Source organism: Chelonoidis abingdonii, chromosome 19, assembly GCF_003597395.2.
Source record: "Chelonoidis abingdonii isolate Lonesome George chromosome 19, CheloAbing_2.0, whole genome shotgun sequence".
Taxonomy (NCBI): Eukaryota; Metazoa; Chordata; order Testudines; family Testudinidae; genus Chelonoidis; species Chelonoidis abingdonii.
This window is the reverse complement of record NC_133787.1, coordinates 42939972-42957518: the sequence shown is the minus strand read 5'-3', so window position 1 is coordinate 42957518 and position 17547 is coordinate 42939972. Positions and strand designations below refer to the sequence as shown.

The following is a 17547-nucleotide window of genomic DNA, read 5'->3' as shown; positions in this document are numbered from 1 at the left end:
GTGGGGGTGTGTGTGGTGGGGGGGGTTGGGGCCGTACCCTCCCTGCTGGTGGGTGGAATGTTCGGGGGGGGGCAGTGCCCTCCCTGCTGGTGGGCGGGGTGGGTGTGGGGCCAAAGGAGCTCTGCCTTCCATGGTGCAGGTTAGTGCTGGGCTGAGGGGGTGTTGGTGCCTGGGAAGGGGAGGTGGGACCCGTGGCTGGCCTGCCCGTGCCCTCTCTCCCCCCAGGAGTACATGCAGTGCGTCACGTCCGTGGATGGAGAGTGGCTCGCAGAGCTGGGCCCCATGTTCTACAGCATCAAGCATGCAGGGAAGTCGCGCCAGGTAAGGGGGGGGATTCCCCTGGGGGCAGCCTCCACGGAGACTGGGTTTTGCCCACCGCCACGCTGGTGCTGCCTGCTCTGTGCCTGGCTACGCCCACACCCCTGCAGGTCTGGGGAGCTGCGCTGGGCGCCCAGCTAGGCAAGACTGGACACAGGCTGCAGCCTGTGCCATGGGCCTCTCCCTTTCCCAGCCCCTGCACTCAGAGCTCTCGCCCTTGCTGCTGCTGCAGGAGAATCGCCGTCGGGCCAAGGAGGAGGTGTCTGCCATGGAGGAGGAGATGGCTCTGGCTGAGGAGCAGCTGCGAGCACGCCGGGAAGAGCAGGAGCGCCGCAACCCGCTGGGCAGCGTGAGGTGGGTGCTGGGCATGGTAGCAGAGGCTGTCCCCAAAGGGCCACGGCATGGGGCTGCCTGTGGATTGTTCTCTCCTGCAGGCCGCTGGGGTCTAGGGGGATAATGACTGCTGTGAGTAGTGCCCGGGGGTGGAGGAGCAGCTCAGGCACGGGGGCTTCTGGCCCCGTGGCTAATGGCCCTTGCTCTCCCTCACAGGTCTTTGAAGATCTATACTCCGGGGCGAAAGGAGCAGGGGGAGCCCATGACGCCACGCCGCACTCCTGCCCGCTTCGGCCTGTGAGCAGGCGCTTCCCTGTGCTAGCCTGGAGCTGATGGATTCCCTGCGGGGGGGCTGTCCCCCGCTGTGTGTAAATGTGACTCTGGGGTGCTGGGGCCCCGCCCCGCCCCGGCACCTGCACACACCTTGGCACTGTTTGCTACAGAGGAGAAATAATTTTATTTGTATAAATGTCAGTGGCCTCCAGCCCTTGCTTTGTCCTGTGCTGCGCTTGGCAGGGTCCTGCTGCCTTTCCTGGAGCTGGGCCCCCTGCAGGTGTGAACATGACTGGAGTCTGCGCCAGGCTGTGTGAGCATGAAGCAGGCCCAGCTCCTGCACACCTGGCATGGCTCCGGCCTGGATCAGCTGCCCCTGTGTCACAGGGCTCTACGAGAGGGGCTGGTGCAAAATGTCCAGTAGCTGTGCCCATCGTGCTGCCAGCACAGACAGTGCACACCTATCTGTCGCCCCACCTGCAGCCTCGTGGAGAGGTGAAGTCCCTACGCCCTACATCTGCTACCTCCCCAGAGGCTGGTCCCATCTCCCTCCCAGAGCCAGTGATTTGTGGGTTGCAGCCCCGGCCCTGGACCCAGCACGGCCAGTTGCTGTTGGCTTCCACTAAGGCTGAGGTAGCGGTGCCCTTCCTGGGCTGAGAACAGGGCAGCAGCCTGGCTGTCGCTGTGGGGAAAAGGGGATGTGCTGACCTCTGAGCCCCCCTCTTGGGCTTGATCTCTGCCCTCACACGACAGCAGGCAGTGGTAAATGCCAGGCTCCCTGCGACCTGGCATCAGAGGAAGGGCCTTGGTCACAGAAATCGCAGTGTGCTCAGCCTGGGCACCAGCAGGGCTGCTTGCTCCACAAGCTTGCGCCAGGGGCTGGTATTCACAGCTGCAGGCTGGGCAGTGGCAGCTCCTCTCCTGGGGGAGAGAATCCACCTCAGGGCTGCTGCTGGTGCTAAGCGTGGTCCCTGGCCCTGGGAGAAAAGGAAACAGCCCCCCTGTGAGTCTTGCGCTGCTCAGCCCCCCGGGATGTGGCTGAGCTGGGGGAAGGGGCAGGAGGGAGCAGTGCTGCTGCAGTGACTACACTGACTAGGGATTGGGGGCTGTACTAGCGACATCTTTAATGGCTGAAATACATGAGCTGTTCCCAGCAAGCGGGGTTTGCTGAGGGGGATGCAGCCCCCGCCCTGCCGACGTGGCCAAACCACACGTGGTGGGTGACAGCTTGTGCCCGTGGCTTTATTTCACAGTGCAGGCTGGGCCCGGGGCCCACAGCAGGTAGCTGAAGAGGACGTGCCTGCCCTGTGTACAGTCCTTGCTGGGTCCATCGTGCAGGCGCCAGGCTGGAAGAGGGAGGCACCTCACTCCTCGCCCAGGAGCAGGGGCCATGGCTGCCGAAGCATGGCCTGTGCGTCTAAGCTGCTGCTCTGCAGAGCCTGGGACGAGAAGCACAAAATCAGCAGCAGCTCTTGGCAGCAGGGCCCTCCCTCCTGGAGCCTGCCCATGTCCTGCTCACCTTGAGCCGCTCACACTCAATGCACTGCTTGGCCACTTCGCCTTTCAGGTGCCTGTTCTCCTGCTGCAGCCTCGCCAGCAGCTCCTGCAGGTGGCTGTGGGGAAGGGTAGGGAGGCAGTGAGCTGGCGCTGGGGCGAGCAGAACAGGCAATGGCCCAGTGGGCAGATGCAGCTCAGACTGGGTTGCTCCTCTGTCCCCACAGCCAGCTCTCTACATTCCACACAGAGCGGGTGAGCTGCTGGTGTAATCCTGGTGCTGGGCCCCACCCCTGGGTGCAGCTGTGGATGGGGCAGGCTCACCTGCTCCTGTCTGTCTAGTCACAGCCCAGGGACAGGATGTGGGGGCCAGCAAAGCAATGGGGGTGCTAGCGCCCTTCCCCCACTCAGCCAGGGTGGGGTCAGAGCCGCAGACCCCCTCTATCTCCCCTGTGTCAGATCTCTTAGGGCTGATGCACAGCCAGCTGCCCTTGAACCTGGCACACCTGCCCTGCTCTAGACAGGTGGCTGCACCGTGCCAGGCGCTGGTCCCACTTACTCCTTCTCGCCTGTCAGCTGCGCGATGTGCTTGATCTGTTCCCGGATCTTGTGCCCCAGTTTGTCATTTGCTTGCCTGAAACAGGGCCAGAGGGGAGGGTCAGCTGGTTCCCACGGAGCCGTGTCCGTGGGCTGAGCGCAGAAGTGGGAGCCCAGCCAGAGTCACCATCTCAGGGGCTCCCAGTGATGGGGACGTGGGGAGGCAGCTGTTGTGCCAGTGGCTGGGCATCTGGCGGAGAAGGCAGGAGCACAGCTGGTGCCGGGCTGCAGGAACGCAGCCTGATGCCTTGTTACCCCAATGTCGGCTGCTTGGGGGGGGGACGGGGGACTGGGCAGTCGTGCAGGAACGCAGCCTGATGCCTTGTTACCCCAATGCTACGGCGGCTCATGGGGGGGGCAGTCGTGCAGGAACGCAGCCCGATACCTTGTTACCCCAATGCTACGGTGGCTCGTGAGGGGGCAGTTGTGCAGGGACGCTGGGCTGCAGGAACGCACCCTGATGCTACAGCTGCTGGGAGGGGAGGACTGGGCAGTCGTGCAGAAACGCAGCCGCTAATGCCTTGTTAGCCCGATGCCACGGCAGCTCGTGAGGGGGTGGGGGGGCAGTCGTGCAAGGACGCTGGGCTGCAGGAATGCAGCCTGATGCCTTGTTACCCTGATGCTACGGCGGCTCGTGAGGGGGGCCGGAGGGGCAGTCGTGCAAGGACGCTGGGCTGCAGGAACGCAGCCTGATGCCTTGTTACCCTGATGCTACGGCGGCTCGTGAGGGGGGGCCAGAGGGGCAGTCGTGCAAGGACACTGGGCTGCAGGAACGCAGCCTGATGCCTTGTTACCCTGATGCTGGGCAGTCATGCAGGGACGCAGCCTGATGCTTTGATGCTACGGCTGCTGGGGGGCAGTCGTGCAGGGACTCCCAAGGCAGCTTCGGCTCAGCCCCCACACTCACTTTTGCTCCTTCACCCACTGGCTGACGTTGGCCAGCACCAGCTTGCTCTCGCGGTGCAGCCGGCGGCTGTCTGAGCGTGCAGCCCCCAGGGAGGAGCGCAGCGCCTCTGCCTGCAAGAGAAGTGACACAGCACCAGCCCCGCAGCCAAGCTAGAGTCCCCCCCTGCGGCTGGGTCACGTGGCGCTGCACGGCTGCCTCTGGACACGGACGGGTTCAGCTGAGCCAGGCTCCTAGCTCGAACCAGGCGGGCGCCCACCGGGGACAGTTACCTGCCCCTGGGCCATGCATTGCCTGAGCCCGTGGGTTGGGAGCGGCTCACAGCTGGCAGCAAACACCCACTCACGGGAGAGACTGGAGGAGGGGCCCTACCTCACTGCTGGAGGCCAGGACCTTCTGCCGTAAGACATTGAGCTCCTGCTGCAAGCGGTCTCTCTGCCAAGGAAGGGCATGTTATGAGCAGGGGAAATGCTCCCAGCCTGCCTGCTCCCCAGGAACGCAAGTCTGGATGTGGGTAGGGGTGAACTAGGCTCCGCTTGAGGGTCAAGCCCACAACGCGGCCCGGCTCCTAGGTCCCCATGCGCTGTCCAGTCAGTGAGCCCTGCTCACACCAAGAAGGCACCATGCTCCTGTTGCCCGGGCCAGGGGGCCGAGGGCCACAAAGCTAATGGCCTCATCTGCCCCGCCAGCATTCAGGGACTTGTACTGGGCCAGCCTCAGGGTTCTGCGTGATACGCCATCGTCCCCCACAGCCACTTACCTCTTCAGCGGCACCATGGAGCTTTTCTTTCAAAGAGGCCAGTTCCACCTTGAATACGACCAGGTCCTCATCCCGCTGCGCCAGGGCCTGCGCATTCTCCTGGTACCGCCTCTGCCAGTGCTGCACTTGGCTGCTCCGCTCCTCCAGCTGCTCCTCGAAGGACCGGGCCTGCCGGGAATGAGTGGCGGCAGGTGACCAGTAGGGAGGCAGGTGGAGGCTGGGTGGTGGGGGCTCAGGGAGGTGGTTGCAGCGCATAGGTCACTCACCTCCTGCTCGCTCTGCTGCTGGAAACCCTGCAGCTTCTTAAGCTCCCCGTTGAGCTGCCTCATCCGCTCCTCACAGGCTGCTGTCTCCTCCTTCAGCTGGGCTTCCCTGGCCTGTGTCCGCACCAGCTCCGCCCGCAGGGCCGCCACGTCCTGTGCCATCTCACTGAGCTGTCACAGGATGGAGCAGTAGGGGCGGGCCCTCTGGAGGGGCGGCAGGCCCTGGGGCAGACAGCTGGGCTGCACTAACACCCCCCCAGCCTTCCAGCAGAAGCGAGAACTGTACAGACTAGCTGCTACACTGGGCCAGGCCTGGCTGGGAGGGCCAAGACCCCTACTGAGCCCCTGCCCCAGCACAGGCCCCTGGTCCTGCACTGAGGCCTGGGATGGCAGTGGGGGTCAGCACTGTGTGTGCTAGGCACTTGTACCAAAGCGGGAATGCTCTGTGCGTGATCACTGACTGCCTGGGCGAGGGGCTGCTCCCCATGGATGCCGAAGGGTAACATGCTCCTGGGCAGCGCAGGTGCCAGGCAGGCTGTGTGGGGCATCCGACCCTCTGGGCCGCTGTGAACGCCCCATTCACTGGCGGCTCCAGAGAGACACTGGGTGCCAGCAGGTGGAGCAGATGCACACTATGTGGCACGGGGCCGGAGAGCAGGTGAGCCCGCGGAGGTGTGACCACTAGCACTGCCCTGGGGGTCAGCACTGCCTCTGCCCACGCTAACACCAGGCCAACACTGCTGCTCCAGCTCAGCGGAGCTGATGGGGTCCCTGGGGTAGGCTCTGGCTCTGCTCTACCTTCTCCAGCGCCTCCCTCTGCTTCTCTTGACAGGACGCGGTTCTCAGCGTCAGGGCCTGGATGGTCTCCTCTGCTGCAGTCAGCGTGTGGGTGCTTTGCCACTCTCTGGCCTGAGCAGCTCCCAGCTCTGCCTGCAGCTGGGCCAGGGCCGACTCCTGGAGCGTGGCCTGTGGGGAGTTCAGCGCTGTCAGCTGGGCACCAGCAGCTGAGCCAGCTTTTGGCCTGTGCAGCTGGAGCGCTCACCTTGCCAGCCTGCTGCTGTATCTGCTGCTGGTGCACTCCAGCTGGGTGCAGCACTGCCTCAGCTGCTCCTGCAGCTAGCACCCAGGCAGGGGCGTCAGCAAGGCGCGCTCGCTCACCCCTCCACACACAGGCCCCAGCCAGCCTCCGTATCTCCCCCCGCCCCCCCCACAGCCACTGCCCCATAGTGGTCTTGTCTCCCGCTCTGCTGGGACCCGTCGTGGGCTCACCGCTTGCTCGCTGCTATGGAGCTCTCGCTGCAGCTCCTCGCGCTCGCTGGCCAGCACACACTCCCTCTCCTGGGCTCCCTGCAGCTGCAGCTGGAGCTCTTCCTCCTGGCCCTGCAGCTGGCTCAGCTCTTCCCGCAGGGCCCGCTGGGTGGATTCCTGCTCCTGGAGCTAAGGGAACATGGGGCTGCAGGTGCGAGGCCAGGGCAGCATGGGTGCCTAAGGAGGAGACGCTGGGCCGGGCAGGGCTGTGGGGTCACTGACTGCAGGAGCTGAGACAACACTTTCTGCATGGCTGATGCTTCCAGTGGGCGACCCTCCCCTCTCCCCCACCTAAGCAGGGTGTTCCCCTTCTGTCTTGCCTGGTGCCCAGGTGCCAGGCCTTCCATGTGCAGTCCCAGGGGGAGGCCACGCCCAGCCTGTACCTGCTGCTGCAGGGCTTTCGCCTGCTGCTGGCTGCTCCCCAGTTTCAGCTCCATCTTGGCCATTGAGTGCTGATGTTGCATCCCCTGCTGCAGGGCCACCTGGTGCCTCTGCTTCCACTGGGCCAGCTCCGCCTTCAGGCACTCCAGCAGCTTCCTGTGGGCAAGGCCCCAAGACAGAGCAGCTCCAGCCTCTGCCCCACGACCCCTGGGAGCCCAGCCAGACACCCCATGTGGCAGGCTCACAAAAATCAACCCTGGCTCTGCCCCCTGGCCCCTTGCCATCGTGAGTGGCTCCGTCTCGGGTTTCCCTGCCCCACAGCCACGTCTCTGAGTACTGCCTGGCACTGCTCTGGGTCATGGAGCCTGGCACGGGCAGATGCCAACATCCTGTGCCCCTTGCTGGGCTCTTCCCACCTCCACCAGGGACCACTGACAGGTCCCCGGCTGCTCCCAACCTGCTCTGCTCCACCTCATCCATGCTTCTGGACAGCTGCTCCTGCAGCGCCCGCTGCTCTGCCTCCAGCCTGTGGCTGACCTGCTCCAGCCGGACAACCTCAGCCATGCGCTCGCTCAGCTGCTCCTGCGTGCTCTGCAGGCTGCTCTGGGCCAGCAGCAGCCGTTCCTCCTGCTGGACCAGCTCCTGAGCTGCCAGAGGCAGGGAAGAACATGCTCACCCAGCTGCTGCCCATCACACACAGCAGCTGCGCCCCCCCCGCCCCCCAAGCTGGGCAGCAGGAAGGAGAATCCCTGTTCCTGAGCATACCCAGTGCTCCGCCATTGACACAGACTGGAGGTGAGGCTTCTGTACTTCATGGGCAGCTGGAGCCCATCACCTGGGCGTCTGGGAGACTCTGAGATGACTGGAATGGGCAGGCTCAGCTGGCTGCCAGCAGGGTCAGCTATCCCTGTACTGGAGCCCACCGTACGATTTCCCTGCAGTAACATAAGGGGCAGGTGGGACTCACTCAGGGGAGGGGTGCTACGTGGGCGCTCCCCACCCTGCAGCTGGCAGATTCCAAGTGGGAACATCCCAGGCCTGTGGCACAGAGGCTGGCACCTGCCAGGACTTTGGGGCGTCTCTCTGGGGAATGCCCCAGGCAGGCAACATGTCTCGCCCGCCTTCCCCGAGCCACAAGAGCCTGAAGCGAGTGGTGCCAAGGGCACAGCCAGGGCGCAGCTGCCTCGCTCACCAGCTGCTTGCTGCTGCTGCTGGCTGTCCTGCAGGCTCTGTCTCAGCAGCTGGATCTCCTCCTGCAGGCTGTCGCTGGCCGCCTGGCTCTGCTCCCTCTCCTGCTGGGCCTGCTGCAGGCGTGCGGCCAGGCTCCTGGCCTCTGCGCTCTGCTTCTCCAGCTTCAGCCCCTTCTCCTGCAGGGCACCACGAGCCTGCCGCATGGCGGCCTGTGCCTGGTGGAGCTGTTCATCCCTCCTTTGCATGATCTGTGCCAAGAGGGACCACAGCACGGCCACAGACACTGCCCCACAGGCCATGCCACCCACAGGTCGGACCCCGCCTCCGGCACAGCCCCACAGCCACAGGCCCCTCCATGTAGCCCCCACAGGTGCTGCCGCATTTGCCTAAGACCTGGGGGAGGCTGGAGCCCTCTCCTGCTGCAAATGCATGTTGCCCCAGGGCCCCTGGCTTGTCCCTTCTCTGGGTCCCCGTCTCCTGGGCTCACCTGCTCCTTCTGCGCACACAGACGGCGGCTCTCCCGGAGCTTGCACTCCAGTTGCTGGACCAGCTGCTGCAGCTTGGCCACCTCCAGCTGCTTCTGCTCCACCTTAGCAGCTGTGTCCTGCCTCAGGCTCTGCACCTCCAGCTCCAGTGTCCCAAGGGCTGAAAAAGCAGCGCCATGCTAGTGCCAGTTCCTGCCTCCTGCAGCTGCCCAGAGCCGCTGGCTGCTGTAGGGAGTCTCCATCGACCGAGACACGGGGCTGGGCCTAGACACCCGCACTGTGTGCCACAGGCCAGCGCGGGGCCCTGCTCAGCACCTAGCTGAGTGTGACTCCCTGATGGTACAATCCTGGCCAGGCAGCCAGGCCTCTAGGCTCAGCAAGGAAGGCCAAGTGGCCTGGGCTGCCCCCGTCACCAACCCAGGGCTCCTTGTGGTCCCAGCTGGCGCAGATGCCTGGTGCAAGGGGCGTAGCCCTCAGTGCTGTGCTGGGCGGCGCTGACGGGCCCAGGGGCCAGCAGCAGCTTCCACCGCCCCCAGGGCTCTGGTTGGCAGGAGAAGTGGCCACTTCCTTTACCTTTCATGCTGCTGTTCTTCTGCTCAGCCACCCGCACCAGCTCCAGCTTCAAGTCCTGCACCAGGCACTGGTACTTCTCGGCCCGCTGGCTGTGCTTGGCGCAGGCCTCGTTGGCGTAGCTCAGCTGCTAGACACAACGCAGCAGCACAGCTCAGTCACTGCCGTGGGCAGCCAGCTGCCAGGCTTGGCTGGGCCTGGAGCAGTCCCAGGGCGCTGGCCGCTCAGTGCTGCCTGGCACTCCCTGCCGACATCCGTGGGGGGGGCAGGGGAGGGACGGTCCTACCTGCTGGAGGTTCTCTGCCATGGCGGCTTGGCTCTCATAGCTGGCATTGGAGTGACTGTGAGTGGCTGTGTAGGAGGCAAACTCCGTCTGCACATGCATTAGCATCTCTTCAGCTTCCAAGCACTGAAACCACAGATAGCAGGATACCAGTGGGCCGGGCCCCAGCGAGCCCCTGGGCACAGAGGGGTTTACTGCACTCCCCGGGGGTTGTCTATAGACAAGTGTGCCAAAGTGCAGCATGTCAGCTCCCCCCAATGGCCGGGAACACCCGGAGGGCCCTGAGCTGTGCATACAGCTGTGAGATGTGGCGTGACGGCACGAGCCTGAGACAGGTATCTGTACAGTGTGTGCGGTACGCCACGCACCCAGCACGCTACCCAGGCTCTGGGGAGGGGAGCCGCTTAGCTCTGCCTGGCTGGCCACTGCGTATTGCATGGCTTACAAGAGAAGGCTATGTGCATGTGGGGGCCACTGCTGCTCAAGCCTGCAAAGTTGACAAGAGCTCACAACCACCTGTGCAAGGCACACCCAGCAAGGACGTGGATCAAAGACTTAATCTGGTGTCTCAGGAGAGGCAGTGCCACCCCATAGCTGTCACACAGGGTAGGTGCAGGGAATCACTGTGACAAAGTGGGCCTGTTCTTAATGTTTCCTCTGAATACTGTGTGGGTGCCTCAGTTTCCCCTATGCATTTCTTAAGTCGCCAGGGGGTGAGATTGTTACAGAGCACAGGGCCAGTGCCCACAAATGTCTGACACTCTATCACCTGGCAACTAATGGCCAGGCCCTTCCCCCTCTGCAAGGGGATGCTAAAGGTGCTGGAGAACAAAGCGATAAGGTGACCTCCTGGCCCGGGAAAGGAACAAAGAGCAGAGGAGGGGCTGGAGCGGGGTTTCAGTTTGCAGCTGGCTGGGGACGGAAGTGAGGGCAGACCGGGGTACTTTGGGACACTGTGAGTGCTACGAGGGCCCAGCGCTGGACACGCCAGGGGGTGCTCACAGGACTCTGGGGCAGAGGGACAGTGGAGCCTGTGCAGGCTGAGAGGGGAGGGCTGGTGGAGTCAGGGAGCTGGCCCCTGCCAGGCACAGACAAGGCTCCCTCACACTAAGGGCAGGAGGTAGCGAGGTGCCACCCAGCCCTTGGACGCACCACATGGTGGAAGGGTGGAACGGGGAGCCTGGGAATGCCTTGTGGGGAGGGGCATGTGGTGTTAGAACACCGCTGCCTGTGCTGCTGTGCCCATTGTAGGAGGCTGCAGGGAAGATCCACAGAAATGATTCGAGGGCAGGAGAAAAGTCCTGGCCATGCAGCTTCAGGAGCTCAAGCTTTCACTCTTCTCCAAGGGCCATGGAGTGGTGACATGATTACCACGGCGCCATAGCTTCCTGAAGAGCCAATCCTAGGGCTGCAAGGCAGCACTAGAACCAAGGGCTGGGTGTTAAAGCCAGACACGTTCAGCTGAGCACAACCCGTTAGCAGGGTGGGCGGAACAACCCGCCACAGGACGTGGGGGGCCTCGCCAAATCCTGAAAGGGGCCTCGGCCACACAAGTGGGGCTGAACGTGGGGGTAACTAGGTGACGCTCCTGGTACCCAGGTCAGCCTGGCTAAGCGGCTGCGCCTTTCTGGCCATAGAGCAAACAGTTACTTGCCCTGCTGTAGCTGCAGCTCTGCCAGCCGTGCTGGCTGCGTGGCTCCCACGTGGGTGAGATCAGCGGTGGGGCCGGCCCCTTGCGCCTGCCTGAAGAGCTAGAGAGCAAAGCAGCTGCACCCAGCCCTCCCTTGCTCATGCAGAACCCTGGCTCTGGAGGATTCTGGAAAGGCAGGCCCAGCGAGCGGGTCATGGGGGCCACACAGGCAACGCCAGGCAGACCCACAGGGCAAGTAACCAGTTCTTTTTTGGGCAGGCACCTGTAGCGCCCACTGGCAGAGACTGACGAGCAGTGGCCCCCCTCCGAGAAGATGGGACCGAGGAGGCTTGACTGCACAGCTGCCCTACCAAATGGGATCGCACCCTGCTGCCAGCTCGGGGCAGAGCCAGGGTTCCACCACTCAGCAGCCGACATGGGGCTGCTCCGGGGGCATGCGGCGAATGCAGCTTGTGCTCTGGTGGCGTGAGCTGTGCTGGTTGGCGGGTGTGACGAAGTGGGGCTGTTCTTAATGTTTCCCCTGACTATTGTGTTTGTACCTCTGTTTCCCTATGCATTTCTTAAGTCTCCAGTGTGCAGAGGTGGCCGACACTTTGTATCCTGGCAACAAATGGCCGGGGTCCTCCCCCCCTGCAAGGGAATAGCTAAAGGTGAACAAAGAGCTCAGGTGACCTCCTGGCCCGGGAAAGCAGGGGGGGCAATTTGCCCCAGGCCCCGCAGGGGCCCCCATGAGAGTTTTTTGGGGCCCCTGGAGTGGGGACCTACACTTGCTGCGGGAGTCCCGGAAAACTCTCATGGGGCCCGGGCCCCCCGGAGCTTCTTCCGTTCCGGGTCTTCAGCGGCAATTCGGCTGCGGGGGAGGGGTCCTTCCACCCCAGGACCCGCAGCCGAAGTGCTGGGTCTTTGGTGGCAATGCGGTGGCAGGGCCCCCCCCACCGCCGAAGATCCCAGGCCCTCTGAATCCTCTGGGAAGCCCTGTGGGAAAGAGACAAAGGCCAGAAAGGAGGGGCTGGAGGGGGTTCAGTTTGGAGCTGGCTGGGGACGGGAAGTGAGGGCAGACGGGGGGGGTCTGGCTCACTGGGCCCCAGAATGGACCCGGCTGAGGGATCAGGTTCTCTGTACCTACAAGCTCTGGTTCAGACCGTGTAATAAACCTCTGTGTTACTTCCAGGCTGAGAGTCACGTCTGACTGCAAAGTGGGGGTGCAGGACCCTGTGGTTTCTCCAGGACCCTGCTGGGGCGGACTCGCTGTAGGAAGCGCACGGAGGGGCAGAGGATGCTGAATGCTCCAAGGAGAGACCCAGGAGGTGAAGCCGTGTGAGCTTCTTGCTCTGAAGACAGTCTTCTCCAAGGGAGAAGAGGCTCCCCAGAGTCCTGCCTGGCGTTGTGGGGAGCAGTTCCAGAGCATCGCCTGGTGACTCCGTGACATGCTGTCTCTGAGACACTGCTCTGAGGACAGGTTGGGATCCATGCAATTGAACCAGATCACGAGTACGTTTACAGGCTAAATCCCTGGTGCTTGGAGTTGGTCCAAGTGTGTGCTGCACCCTATCTTAATGAGTCTGCGACCAGAGTCTTTGCAGGAGGAGGTATGGCTAAGGACCTCTCACTGTGATGGGTCTCTGGAATCCAGGGCATTGCCCTGGGGGCTCCAGTGGCCGTTTCTTTTCTGCAAGCTGCTCTTGTTCGTCCCTGTGTGCAGCCAGGGGCTGGCAGACATGCAGGCGGGGATTGAGAGCTGGTTACTGCCTCAGTCTTTGGACACTGGGGGGATTCTGACCTGAGAATTTGGTCAGCCCAGATGCTAGAAACACGTAGAAAGATTTTACCTTGAACCGAGTCTAGTTTGTTAGATTTTAATTACTAGGAAGTGTTTTGTGTTTATTTCTCTTGTAACCATCACTGACTTTAATCTTACACTTGTACTCACTTCAGCTCTACCTCTTGGTAGTTAAATAAACTTGTTTTATTCTTTAATCAGACCAACTCAGTGCTGTGTTTGAACTGAACCATTAAAGTCACAAACTCTCCCCTTCGAGGGACAAAGCTCCTCTAATTTCCGAACTGCCCAGGAGAGGGCTGGACTGTGCAGCACACACAGTCTGGGGTGGAATCCAGGACTGGGCGTGTGCTGGGGTCACCTGCGGGTAGGAACAAAGGCGGCTGGAAGCCAGAGGGGGGCTGGTGTGTAGCTGACAGGCTGCTGGCCTCAGAGGGGCTGGCCCAGGGCTGCGGCTACACACAGACACTCAGGGGTGCCCCGGAGGCTGTCTGGCGGGTTGTGAGCAGCCCACGCTGGGAGCTACAGCAGTGTTGTGAGCAGGACCGGCGCTAGGGTTTTGAGCGCCCTAGGCGGACAGCAATTTCGCCGCCCCGCGCACTGGTCCACGGCTCCGGTGGAGCTGCCGCAGTGGTGCCTGCGGAGGGTCCGGTGTGCCTGCAGGCGGTCCACCGGAGCCGCGCGAGCAGCCGACCGTCCGCAGGCACGACTGTGGCAGCTCCATCCGAGCCGCGGACACATGGAACGGCCTGCAGTCCCACTAGCTAGCTCCACGGAGCGCCTGTGCCCTCCTGGCCAGCGCCCGGACCCAGGGCTCCTGGCTCCGCGCCCGGCGGCGCCGTGACCCCAGGTCAGAGCGCCCTGCGCAGCCGCAGCACAGGGTTCCTGGCCCGGGCACTGCTGCCGCTGCCGCTGCGGGCCTGACTCCAGACACCCTGGGCTGCTGGCTGCTGCGGCGCCGCCCTGACCCAGGGGAAACCCTGGGCTGCCGGCTGCCGCCGGCAGCTCAGACTTCCTCTCTGTCCTAGCAGCAGGGCTGCTCAACCATTTAAAAAAAAATTGGGGGGTGCTTTTTGGCACCCCCAAATCTCGGCGCCCTAGGCAACCACCTAGTCTGCCTAAATGGTTGCACCGGCCCTGGTTGTGAGGCACCCCAGGTTGCAGGGCAGGTGGTGACAGCCCCTCACCAGTCTGGGCTGCTCCCCAGCATGGGACAAGTACTCACTGTGACGTGTTTTCAGTTGGGACCAACAGGCAGCCAGTGCAGATTCCAGAGCACTGGTGTCTCTCATCCCGACAGAGATGCGCTGAGTCCCGCACTGCTCCGCCAGAGCACGACGTGGCAGTCTGGAGGGACGGTGTGTGAACGGGCAAGGGAGCAGGTGTGAATGCTGGCATGCAGGTGACGGTCTCTAAAGCCCTGACAACAACACAGGCCCTGCCCCAGGGACAGAGTGAGCCAGGCCCACTGCCCCACTTCTCTGCTCACCTTGGTCTGACTGGCAGCCAGCTGCTCTCGGAGGGCCTGGATGCTCTGCTCACACTGGGGGGTGTGCTGAAGGCTCCTGGACAGCTCCTCCTGCGTGGCATGAAGTTCTTGAGTCAGCTGCTCCACGGCCGTCTGGTTCCTCCTGCCCGTTATCTCCTGCTGCAGAACCAGCTGCTTGCTGCACAGGTTGATGATGGTGTCATCACACTCCCACATCTGCAGCAGGGATGGGAAGCAGCTCTCAGAGGGGCCAGAAAGCAGGACCGGCCCAACCCGCGCTGCTGATCAGTGGGGTGGGGGCTGGGCCAGCTCCCCTGCCTGCAGTCTGGCTCCCTTCCGAGGGAAGAACTGAGAATGACACAGGAGGAGGCCAGCTGCCCACTCCACGAGCTCCCCTGGGACGAGAGCAGAGGCAGATGGGCAGCCGGAGGCCACTGAGCACCAAGCCTGAGTCTGTGCAGCCTGACACCGGGGCAGAGCGGGTGTCCAACCTGCCGACTGTGACCTGGTGCTTTCCCAGTTTGTTTGCCCCAGGCCAGCGGCTGCACGGCCTGTGCTGGGCAGTGCTTCTCTGAGCATCACACGCTCGGCACCACCGGCATGGTCACAAGCCACGGGCCTTCCCGTGGCCCCTGCACCAGGGTGGTTCCCCTCCGAACCCACGCGTTGGGAAAATGGTGCAGCCCCTCCAGAGCCCAGAGCGCCAGGGCTGACACCACTGGCATTGTGCGCTCGAGTCCCCCACCCCAGCAGGTGAACTGGAGAAAGCCCTGGAGGGCGACTACAGGAAACCTCTCAGCACAGACAAGGCCACGGGACCTGTGCAGCCGGCTGGAACTGTGCTGGCAAGAAGCCTGTGGGCTGCAGGGCTACTGCTAGCATGGCCAGGCCCAGGTGCCCAACCCCCGCAGTGCCACGCAAGGCAAAGGCGCTAAGAGAAAGTACCGTCAGGCCCACCTGGCTGCTCATGTCCCGGAGTTCCTCCTTCAGGCTCTGCACCTTGCCCTCCAACTCGCCAGCTCTGTTCAAGGCAGCCTGGTATTTCTTCTTGTACAGATCCAGGCTGCTCTCGGTGGAGCTGCTCTTGCTCTTGGCCATGGCCAGGTGCTCCTGCGCCTCTCGGAGCTGCTCCTGCTGCAGGCAGATCTCCCGCTCCTGCTTCTGCACCACCTCTTCGTAGTAGAACACCTGGGAGTGTGACAGACAGGAGAGCTGCCTGCCGGCCTTTGCCCCACTGGCCTGTTGCTAGTGCGGCGATGGCCAGGCAGGGCTCAGGCCCGAAGGCCAGTCAGAGATGGATAGGTCCAGTCTGGTCCATCCCCTTGTTGGTGCCACTAAGCACAACCCTAAGTAACTCAGGAGGGTGGAAGGCCACAAGGGTATGGAGCCTTCCTGGTTTTAGGCCTCAGCAAACAAGAGTCCTTCCATGTTTAAACTTTAATCGACCTAAAAGGCCTCGTGTAACAGCCGTTATCAGTTGCAACAGTTCTAACTGGTCTAAAGCAGAAATAATGAGGCCTGTGCACCTTTAGCAGAAGGACAAGATAACTTACAGAAGGAAAACTTACTAACGAGCTGCCGGCCGCGGCCAACAGTACTAAACGCACCTGCGCTTATGTACTGCTCAGGGGAGGAAGAGAGGAGGAGAGGAAGGGGAAGAAGCAGAATGTGTAGTAAAGAGCTGCAGCTGAGAGACAGAGGGAGGGGAAAACGGGGGCTTGCTAGTCACCGAGAAAAGTTTCTCATGGATCTAAAGGACAGACTGTCTGTTTAGGGCTGGCTGGACTGAAGGGATCTCAAGTCTCCACCAGCCCGCTTGGATCCCAGATAAACTTGGTGTCGCTTCTCCACTCCTGTGTTATCTGGCGTAAGCACTCCGGCACCGACCACTGGTAGCTCGCCTGCGCATCCTCTGTGCCTGCACACCTGGCTCCGCAGGACCTTGTCCTCACTGTACTAGAGTCTCAAATCTCGCCAGCAAGAGGGCTCCGGCTCCCCCAGAAACGTCTCCCACAGCTGGGCCTGGATCCCGTGCAGGACTTGTACTCCCCACCCCCCCCGGGTCTATCCTCGCATGCCAGGTTATTGCTTCCCCTCCCGTGCACGAGAGGCACTTGGCGCCGCTCTGGTGTGACACAACGTGCACAGCATCGGGAATATATCAGCTGTCAGCGCTCCTGGCGAAGCCTTAGTACACATGGCCGGAGGCTGCCTGCTAACACAGAACCCCTCGAGCACCATCAGGCCCAGTCTCCCGCCTCGGATCCACTACCGGGGCCCGGACGGTCCTGAACCTGAGACTCCTCGCCTCCTGCTGCCCTGCTACCCGCCCAGACAGGGGATGGACTTGGGAGCTCAGGACCCTGCTGAAGAGGGCGTCCAGTTCTGGCATTCACCAGGAATCCACATGCTCCTCCTCAGCGTCTACATTGCCTATGCACGCAGGATCCAGTCGGCTCTGCCCTCTCCTCAGTGGATCGCTGCTCGCAAGGTGGCTTCAGATTATCTTGGTTCTAGCCCTTTGCAGACTCCAGCCCTGCTGAAGGTGCCTGCAGCTGGCCGCAGTTGCCGCAGTTTCGTCTGTGGGCTCGCTCGCGGATGTGACTCCCCCTGCAGCTCTCCCTATCGCACGGCCTACGCTGCTCGGCTCAGCACACAGCCCAGAGAAGCAGGTCCCACACCGGGCAGCTCTCACGGGTGCCGGCACTGTAACGCAGCAATCAGGCCTTCTACCATCCCCCTTGCCCACGCATGACCGCTCGGCCCGCCGGTGCTCAGCCACAGGGACGGGAGAATTGGAGTGAAACAGTTATTCCACTTTCTAGGTTATTCTCACTAGGCCCAGCGTGAAATTTGGGGTGGGCGGTGAAGGCCAAGGTAACTGGAGCCAAATTGCAGTGGGACACCGAGTTCCGTGGAAGACCCAAGAGGGCTCATAACCATTTACAGCCTGAAGATTCATGCATGACGAAATAAGACAGACAAGGACTGACCGCACGTCTCATGGTTAACCTAGACAGAACCAAGTTGGACAGGACCTGACCGTGCTCTCGCGTACACAGAGAGCGGACTGACGGCCAGAAACTTAGTGTCATTTCAAGCAAAGGATCAGGAGGCAAGCCCCAGTTCCAAAATAGCAATGCTGCTGGGCTGGGAACTGCTTAGAGAATACGCTAGGGGCCAAAAAAACCTCTAGGCAAGCACCGAGGCTCGACTCGTGTGTACTCCAGACTGAGCACGCCATGGAAAAAACTAGTGGGTGCTCGAAGCACCCACCGCAGCCAGCTCCCCTCCGCACCAGCAGCCTCCCTACCGACCACTCCTCCCTGCTCCGTCCCAGCCATTGTGTATATTTATTTTTTATTATTTTTAAGTTCTGTCTGGCATGCCAGGAGCGCCTTGCGGAGCAGGGGGACACGGCGCGCACTCAGCGGCGGGGCAGGAAGAGGCGGGGTGCGGCTTGGAGG

General features: G+C 62.5%; 2 protein-coding genes across 2 annotated transcripts in view; one reads left to right on the top strand and one right to left on the bottom strand.

The window, feature by feature from the left end:
* Window positions 1-1135, top strand: part of DHX38 (DEAH-box helicase 38) — a 23265-nt gene extending 22130 nt beyond the window's left edge. Inside the window, exons 17-19 of the mRNA XM_075073855.1 lie at window positions 145-321; window positions 551-672; window positions 868-1135. Coding sequence (XP_074929956.1) covers window positions 145-321; window positions 551-672; window positions 868-952 — 384 coding nt within the window. The 3' untranslated portion in view covers window positions 953-1135. The remainder of the gene's footprint in view (window positions 1-144; window positions 322-550; window positions 673-867) is intronic.
* Window positions 1136-2209: 1074 nt separating this feature from the next.
* PMFBP1 (polyamine modulated factor 1 binding protein 1) lies at window positions 2210-17085 on the bottom strand. Its single transcript, XM_032804062.2, has 18 exons — window positions 17074-17085; window positions 15038-15268; window positions 14081-14296; window positions 9164-9286; window positions 8881-9007; window positions 8310-8467; window positions 7824-8070; window positions 7089-7278; window positions 6634-6787; window positions 6212-6379; window positions 5741-5908; window positions 4946-5113; window positions 4680-4847; window positions 4292-4354; window positions 3923-4032; window positions 2978-3052; window positions 2444-2537; window positions 2210-2363 (listed from the first exon to the last, which is right to left on the bottom strand). Exons 1-18 carry the CDS (start codon window positions 17083-17085, stop codon window positions 2289-2291), a joined length of 2547 nt encoding a protein of 848 aa, XP_032659953.2. The 3' UTR covers window positions 2210-2288.
* Window positions 17086-17547: the final 462 nt, after the last annotated feature.

Coding starts and splice junctions, on each gene's coding strand:
- PMFBP1 (XM_032804062.2), bottom strand. Junction 7,279..7,823: donor GCAGCAGCAGCAAGCAGCTG/GTGAGCGAGGCA, acceptor TGCCTCTGGCAG/CTCAGGAGCTGGTCCAGCAG. Junction 6,380..6,633: donor CGAAAGCCCTGCAGCAGCAG/GTACAGGCTGGG, acceptor ATGTTCCCTTAG/CTCCAGGAGCAGGAATCCAC.